General features: G+C 37.3%; 1 protein-coding gene across 1 annotated transcript in view; it reads right to left on the reverse strand.

The window, feature by feature from the left end:
* Positions 1–1,820: 1,820 nt before the first annotated feature.
* LOC114923025 (vomeronasal type-2 receptor 26-like) overlaps positions 1,821–10,316 on the reverse strand; it is a 13,980-nt gene continuing 5,484 nt past the window's right edge. The window contains exons 2-3 of the mRNA XM_029285380.1: positions 2,441–2,994; positions 1,821–1,841 (exon numbers count right to left, since the gene is read on the reverse strand). Of these exons, the coding sequence (XP_029141213.1) occupies positions 1,821–1,841; positions 2,441–2,994 (575 nt within the window). The remainder of the gene's footprint in view (positions 1,842–2,440; positions 2,995–10,316) is intronic.

Below are 10,316 nucleotides of genomic sequence, written 5' to 3' on the forward strand. Positions count from 1 at the left end.
GCTATATACCTATAATAATTGAATACATCAATTTATAATTTCTCCCTAATCCCCTTCCCGACTTCCCAGAACTAACTACAGGATTATATAATCTTGACGAATACAAATCACCAGGATCCAATAGGCTATATCCCACAGTTCTGAAGGAGCTGGCAGATGTTATCTCATCTTTCATAAATCCTGGAGCACCGGGGAAGTATCTGAAGATTGGAAAAGGGCTGATGTGGTCCCCATCTTCAAGAAAGGGGAAAAAATGGACTCAGAAAACTACAGACCAAGCAGTTTAACATAAATACTTGGGAAGATCTTAGAAAACATAATAAAAAAACCAGATCTGCAAACAGCTAGAAGCAAACAAAGTCATAACTAGCAGTCAGCACATGTTTGTTAAAAACAGATCATGCCAAACCAATCTCATCTCATTCTTTGATAAAGTGACTAAACTAGTAGACCAGCAAAATGCAGTGGACGTAGTATACTTAGATTTCAGTAAGGCATTTGACAAGATAGACCACTACTCCTTGGTAAGCTAGGAAAAGGTGGAATAGACAACATTACCACCAGATGGATTTGTAGCTGGCTGATAAACCATACTCAACGAGTAGTCCTCAATGGTACTACATTCACATGGAGAGAAGTAAGCAGTGGGTACCACAAGGTTCCATCTTAGGCCCAGTACTCTTCAATATCTTCATAAATGACTGAGATGAGGGAATTGAAGGGGAACTCATCCAATTTGCAGATGACACTAAACTCACAGAAGTAGTCAACACCCCAGAAGACAAACTCAGGATCCAAAAAGATCTTGACAAACTTGAACAATGGGTCCTATCCAACAAAATGAGTTTCAATGTGAAGAAAAGCAAAGTGTTACATTTAGGCAGGAAAAACCAAAGGTACAAATACAGATTGGGTGAGACCTGGCTTAAAAACAGTAACTGTGAGAAGGACCTTGGAATCCTAGTGGATGATCACTTAACTATGAGCCAACAGTGTGCAGTAGCAACCAAAAAAGCTAATATAATCCTGAGTTGTATAAACAGAGGCATAGAATCAAGATCACGTGAAGTATTATTACTACTTCATAAAACCCTAGTTAGACGACACCTAGAATACTACAGCCAATTTTGGTCACCTTATCACAAAAAAGATGTTGAGAGTTTGGAAAAAATTCAAAGAGCAACTAAGATGATCAAAGGCCTGGAGACTAAAACATACGAAGAACTGCTATGGGACTTGGGTTTGGCTAATCTAAAGAAAAGAAGAAATAGGGGAGACATGATAGTGGTGTTCCAGTATTTGAGGGGCTGACACAAAGCATAGGGGGCTAGGTTGTTCACCAAAGCACCAGAGGGAAGGACGAGAAACAATGGTTGGAAACTGATCAAAGAGAAGCAATCTGGAATTAAGGAACAACTTCCTGACAGTGAGAACAATCAACCAGTGGAACAGCTTACCCCCAGAAATCGCGGGCACTCCATCACTGGAGATTTTTAAGAAGAGACTGGAATTCATCTGTCTGAGACAGTATAGGTTCTCCTGCTTGAACAGGAGGCTGGACTAGAAAACCTCCAAGGTCCCTTCCAGCTCTATTCTATTCTATTCTATTCTATTCTATTCTATTCTATTCTATTCTATCCTATCCTATCCTATCCTATCCTATCCTATCCTATCCTATCCTATCCTATCCTATCCTATCCTATCCTATCCTATCCTATCCTGACCAGCAGAACCAGAAAGGATTATGAAGTTGGCCAAACTCTTTTCCAACCATCTTCTCACTTTGCCCCCTAAGAATACCAGCACCACTGTGATCATTTTCACCAACACTGAAGATACGGCTATTGAGAAGACAAGAGATGAAATTGAGACCTCACTAATTAATTCTGAAGAAATCTGCCAAGCTTACATCACTATAAAGTTCAAGAAATAACTCATATGTCTCTTCTATTGAAGAGTTGCTTAAACCAAATATTGGTTGACATGTGTGCTGAGGAAAAGAAAGACTACCAACAATTTTAAAAGCATAAACATTATTTATTTATTTATTTATTTATTTATTTATTTATTTATTATTAATGTATTTGATTATTATCTTGAATTTTCATTTGACTACCTGACCACATATTTATTTCGTTCAGATGTAATAAACATAAATTTATTAAACAAAGGCAAAGGCAGCATATAAACTGAATAATAATGGATAATTAAAAGTTATGAGCCTAAGAAACAATTTCAGTCATTCCCCTGCTTTTGTCATTAGATGTTCCTTAGTGTTTAGATCTGGTCTCAGGATGATAATGTAGCATTTGGGGAAGAAGATGCAGCCCAACAGTCCAACACTGGAGGCCAAGATGGCGAACACCTGCACAGCCACCACGTATTTTCCTTTAGTGCTCAGGTAGGTGGGGAGGAAGGAGACCCAGACACTGCAGAAGACCACCATACTGAAGGTGATCAGCTTGGCTTCATTGAAGGCCCCAGGCAGCTTCCTGGCCAGGAAAGCCACCGTGAAGCAAATGGCAGCAAGGAAACCCATGTAGCCAAGGACGACATAAAACATGGTGACAGAGCCTTCATTGCATTGAAGGATGATCTCTCCAGGCTGGGAGTGCAGATCAGAGTCAGGAAATGGGGGAAACACTCCCAGCCACATGGCACAAATGAGAACCTGTACACCAGAACAAGAAAGGATGATGGAGTTGGCCAAGCTCTTCCCCAACCATCTTCTCACTTTATTCCCTGGTTTTGAGGCTAGGAATGCCAGCACTACTGTGATTGTTTTGGCCAACACAGAAGAGACAGCTACTGAGAAGACAATGCTGAACACCATTTGTCGGAGAAGACAGGTGGCTTTCCTTGGATGGCCAATGAAGAGAAAGGAAGACAAAAAACAAAGCAGGAGTGAGACCAGGAGGATGTAGGAGAGGTCCCGGTTGTTGGCTTTGACAATGGGAGTTTCTAGGTATTTAAGGAATATGATTAAAACAAAGCCTGTGGTTAGGAACAAGAATAGAGCAAAGGAGATGAGGATGATGCTGACATGTTCATCATAGGACAGGAAGGTTATTCTTTTGGGGATACACTGGACTCGGTTCTTGCTTGGATATTGATCATCTGGGCACTTGGTGCATTTGTCAGTATCTGAGAAAACAAAGTAATATTTATTTTATTAACTTTCAAATTTCAAGAACATTTTTGGATAAGATATGATGCTGAGAGACAGGAAACTCTAAGTGAATGCAATATACTTATACTCCAGCAAAAAAAATAAAATAGAAACCCAGTAGCACAACTATAAAAACAAGAACAGCAACAAAATAAAATGAAAAGAAGAACTATCTGGTGCCACAAGCTCTCTTCTCTGAGGTAATCCACCAGATTCTTATCTTGCACTGACCTTATCTTATTCCAAATGGTTGGGAGAAGTAGCAAGTCTCCAGAGGTTTAAGAGGATGGGAGCCTATTGGATTTCAAGACGGAATGGGTCCAATGGGGCAGGAACTGCATCAGAAAAGGATGGCTTGTGAGGATCCATAAAGTGGAAATCTTTTAGGGAACGGTCCTTTTGCATGCCAATTATAGCTGCTCTGGTGGGACAAGCAGATATCCTCAAGGAGAGGAAGCCCTGCAGATACCCTGGTTCATGTAGGGTTTGAAAGGTGATTTTTATTGCACTTGGGAAGAAACTCAGATTCTACGGAGCCTGTACAATAAGGGAGTCCTATGGAAGAACACATGGAAACACAACACTGTGCATGCCTTTGCATTCTGGACCATTTGTAAATTCCAGCTGGTTTTCAAGAGCAACCCTATGAATATGGGATAAAAAGATAGAAAAAGAAAACTGATAGCAAAAAAAGATCTAGTGCTCCATCCAGTCTGCCCTTTGAGTTTTTTGTTTTCTTATTTATTTAATATTTTATTTCATTTTTTTAAAAAAAATTCAGATGAAGGAGATATGTTTATCCCACAAATGTTTAAACTCAGCATCTTGATGTACTCCTCTCTTTCTCTCTTAGCATTTATATCTCATTGTTTTAATGTTTAATTATTGTTTTAATTGCCACCAATCATCACTGGTAAATAAATTTGAAAAGACATCTTAAAGAAGATTAATTCATAAATGAATTCAAGAACAGGAACTGAGTCTGTTATCTGCAAAGTCTTTTTACCCTGTAAAATCGAGAAGATGGAGCAATATATTTCTATAATCTCTAGATTTGGCAATAATTTTAAAGAGAGAATGAATTCAACATTGGTATCAAAGGATATTAAGTAGATTGTATTCATACTTTCACCCCTCTCCTTTCTGTTCCTTTTCATCCCAAAACTTTATATTACTGTAGTCTTTTTTCAGAACCACAATTATGTTCCTTTTTGTTGGTATTATAATTGTGTGTATCTCATTATTTAACCAGAAAGAAAATCGGAAAGATTAAAAAAGGTAGAAAGGAAATATCCACTTGAAGGTTTTATGATGGTCCTCTGTTTGGTATTCATTTCCTCCTTCAAACCAGCTTCTCCCCACTATTGTTCCTCCCAATTAGATATTTCAGCTGATGAGGATTTATGATATTTATAAAGATTGACTAATTAATTGAAGGACTGATTGATATATCTTTTGGTCTATAATGTAAACTTGTTTTGGGTGAGCAAAACCCATTGATCTAAAATAATTCCTCAAGTTACAAAGAATCCAGATGTTTCTAAAAAAGATGAATCCAGAACATTCCCTATGGTGTCATCCACCTTCCTGAGTGGAGATGGTTCCCTCTGGACAAGGAACGCAGTCGTAACAGCAAACTGGCTCTCCTTCTCGAACCTTCTTGACAAATCCAGGATGGCATTTTTCCACACATTTGGACTGAGGCAGAGACTAAGAAGAAAAAGAAGAAATACCAGAGAAAATGTATTAGAACTCACCATCCATTTAAATGGAGGTAGATGTGAACATTAGCAAAATAGTCTTTGGGTTTCAGGTGAACAAATATGAAATATCTGAATACTTCCAGATGGTTGCCGAAGATAGAATTGCAGGTAGATGCCTCATTTAGTTCCTCCCTTTTTCTTCTGGCATATCAGTTTGCAAAAAAAATAGTACCTTTCTACTTAATAAAATCTGAAGAGATGAAATTGAGAAAAGGTTTGACCCAGTGGGGTCCTCCACAAAGATCTCTCTAACAAACTAAAAGACAAAAAGGACAAATACAAAAAATGGAAAGAGGGGCACATAACCAAGGCCAATTATCAGCAGATAGCCAGAATATGAAAGAAGAGGTCAGGAAAGCAAAGGCCCTGAAAAAACAAAGACTTGCAACAGAAATCAAGAACAACAAAAAAAGTTTCTTCCAATATATTAACAACAAGAAAAAAGTCAAGGAAACTGTAGGCCCACTAAAGAGAGAAGATGGCAAGAAAATTACAGGCAACAGGGAGAAAGCAGAGCTGCTTAACTCATAGTTTGCATCTGTCTTCACACAAAAAGAAACCAAAGCCCAACGCACCCAAAAAAAAACAAAAGTGCAAAAGACATACTAGAAACAAAAATCAAAATAAGCAAGAAAATGGTAAGAGAACACCTGTCCAACCTTGACAAATATAAATCACCAGATTACATCCCAGAGTTCTGAAAGGGTTGGCAGATGTTATCTCAGAACCATTGCACCACACCTGTCAAAACTCCTGGAGCACCAGGGAGGTACCTGAGGATTGAAAAGGGGCTGGTGTGGTTGCCATCTTCAAGAAAGGGGAAAAAAACAGACCCAGAAAACAACAGACCAGTCAGTCTAACATTAATATCTGGGAAGATCCTGGAAAAGATAATAAAAAAAACAGATCTGCAAACAACTAGAAGCAAACAAAGTTATAACTGGTAGCCAGCATGGATTTGTTAAAAACAGATCATGCCAAACCAATCTTATCTCATTCTTCGATAAAGTGTTGAAACTAGTAGACCAACGAAATGCAGTGGGTGTAGTATACCTAGATTTCAGTAAGGCATTTGACAAAGTGGACCACAACTTACTCTTTGGTAAGCTAGAAAAAGGTGAAATAGACAACATCACCAGCAGATTTGTGTCCTTAATAACAATCACCCCAAATCTCATATTAGATATAGCCGAATCAGCTTACAACAATATTCAACACTGTAGCATCTGAAGGATACCTGGGACAATAGAACTGAAGCCTCTGTATCTACCTAAGAAAATTATAGATATTTTACTCCAAACATTCAATTCTCTGTGAAGGTTATCCACTTTTCTGACTAGGTGTAGCCCACCTGAAATGGGTCTTTTGGAAAAAAGAGAAAAGACATCAATATTTTCTCCACCTTGTTTAGCAACTTTAGCTGTGACAAAGCATCTTGGTTGACTGTAAGTCTCTGTCTTTCAAAATTCCCCAAATGCTGGTTGATGGGATCCTCCTCAGGGAGAACCACCCTACTAAAGATCCTCAGGTCTGCTGCTACGTCTCCATTTTGATCCACATACACATTCATCAGGGAAAGATTGCACATTTCCTTCTTCTTTAAAAATGGATGCAACTAGAATGGAAACATCCAGGAATTTTAAAAGCAGTTTCTTATCTGGTTTCTTATCTGTTATCTCATTTTACATTTCAAACTTTCTTCTATGGTTGTTTAACTTGCAAATATTGTAAGTTGGAAGAACAAGTGTTTGCACCGTCTTCAAAACTCAAGAACAAAGGTTCAGTAATACTTCTCAATCATACAGTATACTGACAAAAAGTATTCTGACAAGATGTAATTGACAAAAATTGTCAATTATATAGAACACTCTAGCAAAGGTCACCAATCAAGTAAACAAAATATCCAAATAACTAGAGTATTCATAAACTCCTTGAAAACAACAGGGTGATCCCCCGAAAGCAAGAATTTGTTAAGAAGAAAGTTGCAAGGCTAATCTTCATTCAGGTAAAGGAGATAGGAAAAATGACCAGATGAACTAATTCTACTTTATTGTAAAATTACATTAACAGTATCTTGCAAGTGTGAAAGTACAAATGTTTCACCATCTCTTTTGACAGTCAAAAAATTTAGGGAGGACCTTTTCTGAGTTTCTTTCTCTGCCTGTTATGTAGCTGCGAATTGCTCTCCCCAAAACATCAACTTATCTGATTCTTCCCTGCATCTCTTTCTCTGGTCCTCCAAACTGATTCCCACATATTCTTACATTTCCTTAATAAATGATTTGAATCGTAGTGGTATAACTTGCACAGCACAGAATTAACAAAATGCTTCATGATGTCCTGAATTGGGATCTAATTAATTGAACACTGGATGGCATAATAATTAAGTAGGTACAACTATCTTAAAAACTGTGAAAAATATTTTAACCTTACTGATAAAAACGAGGAATTATGAAAAACAATTGGACCTTGGTCATTGATTCTTCTATATTTTCATTAATAAGGGAAACAGATAAATCACGATTTTGTGATGCAAAAATTATACTCAAAGACCCTGAAAGGAATTTATAGTTTGATGGATCCTTGTTGGGACCCCATACCTTCCATGGCTGCAGCCGTGGAGCCTCCAATCTCTCTTCTCCCTTCTTCCTTCTCCTCTGGGATTTGGACACAGCATTTAAGGCATTGGCCAGAATCTTAATGACACTGTAAGGAACACCTGCATTTGGGATCAGTATCCTATTCTTTTTCTCTTGGGTCTCCATTGGTGCTTTCTGGGTGCATCTTCTCCGGCCTTTGACAGAAAAGATGTGTTTTGAAACAGAACAGTGAAAATACTCAGTTTGAAATTTATGTTTCACAAAGAAAGGCGTTTTATAGGCATCATCTTTTCGCCAGTTTTTTTTCCACTGAAGAGGAAAGCTCCAAATACTATGGACGTACTTGAGAAGCCTGTCCTTTCCTATGAAATATACGCCCACCATTGTCATGATCCAGACTTTCCCTTCAATGGGTCCTGGCAAACCTTCAAGTGTTGAATGGAAAGGAAGAATTCTAGTAAAATGGGAAGCAAATTCTATGAAGTGGACAAAGACATTGACTTGTTTCCACTTAGAGAGGGCATTCCTGAGGGGTCCTGTGTGTCCAGTTCTTGAGAACTGTTGTGATATAACAACACAAATCCTATTCTTGACAAGTATTGGAGTTAAAGTTCTCATGAAATGCTCTCCTTCCTCTGTGTCTGGAGCAAAGAGACCAATCAAGGCCCATCCGAAATGGAGAAACAGTTGGACAATTGCTGGGTTCTGGAACCCTTCTTTGGGGAGCATCGGATAGAAAAAAGGGAATTGACTTTTATCACTCAGAATCCCTGAAGCAATTCTCTCACTGATCTGAAATAACAATGAAGAATTCTGTGTTATATTTGGGGTCCCACCAAATCCCAATTTTTAGTTTTTAATGAATCCATTTTTTTTCATGCACATATTAGAACAATATGGTTGATTAGTCTTTAGGCTATATCAAGATACACAATATAAAACACAGAACATTAACAAAATAGCATCTAAATGTAATTTTTTTAAAAAAATTAATGCAATAGAATAAACATAAAGAATGAAACTAATATTTCTTTATGTCTCCAGTATTTACCACAATTAGACCATAATTTCCTTCTGAAAAAGGGCTTTATTATATATAATTTTTGAATTCTGAGCACACAGAAAATACATTTTTTAAAATATTAGGATACCAATATGTTGTTTCTCTATAGTGCAATCCAAGATATTAATCTCCCTCTTTCTTATACAATTGACATTCAAAATAATAGATATATTACATCTTCTATCTCTTGAGCTCCACAAATACAAGCATGTTCACTGTAAGGGATATGGAAAATTTAACTCAATATTTGGAAGGTACATTTGCAGAAGCTAATGCAATTCAATATGCCAGACTTACTGAGAATGGCTATATCTTTCTCTGTTTTGAAAATCATGGATTCTTTGTGTAGCAATTTTCTTAGCTTTTCTCCAGTTGTAAAAAGACAGGGAGATCACAGTTCCTAAAATAATTAATGAGTTGTACAATTTTTAATTGAAATTTATTTGTTTTAGCAGAGATTTGGGTTTCCATGCCATTAATTTCTATAAAAAAATAATTACATGGCAAAATTTTATAAATTGCATAAATTCTCAATTCTGCTCTGAGGGCAGCAGTTGAAGTTCTTTTATTCACCCTGAAGATACTTCTCAGATGATGTGATTGGATTTGTTCAAGTAGTGATATAAATTAAATCCCAGAGTTCAGGTCAATATAAGTGCAAAGTGGTAACGTTGGCCTTTTGTATTTTAATATATAAGGAAGCTGCATAGCTATTTAAAATTCTTTTAACAGTGCATTCACTTGTACCTTTGGTCTAAATGAGCTCCTTTGATGTTGAGGGAGCTAAGATTCAGCCACAGAGAAAAGTTCTCCAGGTAAGGAAAGGTGTGAACTTGCTCAAATGGTATAAAGGCAGCAAACAAGTATTTCTTCTGACTGATATTTCTCCAGTTAGATGGTTCAAGACAACCCAATTGTCAGCAGTGGATCAAATCTGCCTAAAGACTGCTGGTTCTTCTACAAGGAATGCACTTTTCACCTACCACTCTCATCTCTATTCAAGGGGAAGTTGGCATTTATTCAAGCCACAATATCTGCTAGACAAATGGGCCTGGAATTGCTAGGGTCCATTTTATTCCCTTTTTTAATATATGGAAACTACAATTTTCATCGTAAACTGAAATGGGTACAGCAGATATTATTTATATTTGTCAATGAACCTGCTAATAGAGAGTCCCACCAGCTGATGGACGATCTTCTCTGGAGCAATATTGATTTTCAAGCCTTTTCTTATGAATTTGATCTTGAGCACCATAATTTACATGTTGGATAATATATTTGTAGGGTTTTTAAATATAAAATAATTAATTAATGTTAATGCTCCCTACAGATTCATAACACATATATGTTTCATCAACAGTAGGAAAGATAATCCAGTGGAACTCTGTTTATAAATCTGGGATTTGTTCATGACTGAGAATATCATTATTTTGACCAAGATCATGTACAAAATATGAGCTTTCCATCCACGCTGCACCTTCCTATTGTACAGAAGATCCTTTGATTTGACACAAAGCCTCTCCTCACCTTCACAAGTCTGCAGCAGAAGCCCTCAAAGAAAAGAGGATGTTGTCATGAGTAGATGTTTCTGTTTTGATCCTTGCTCCCTCCCCACTGTTATATCCTTGCTCCCTCCCCACTGTTATATAGCCATGAAACCTACAATTGCCATAGTGAAAAGCAGCTCTTGAATTCTATAAGGAAGATATGGTTGGATCTAT

The sequence above is a fragment of the Protobothrops mucrosquamatus genome, unplaced genomic scaffold, assembly GCF_001527695.2.
Source record: "Protobothrops mucrosquamatus isolate PMUCROS unplaced genomic scaffold, P.Mucros_1.0 scaffold1589, whole genome shotgun sequence".
Classification (NCBI taxonomy): Eukaryota; Metazoa; Chordata; class Lepidosauria; order Squamata; family Viperidae; genus Protobothrops; species Protobothrops mucrosquamatus.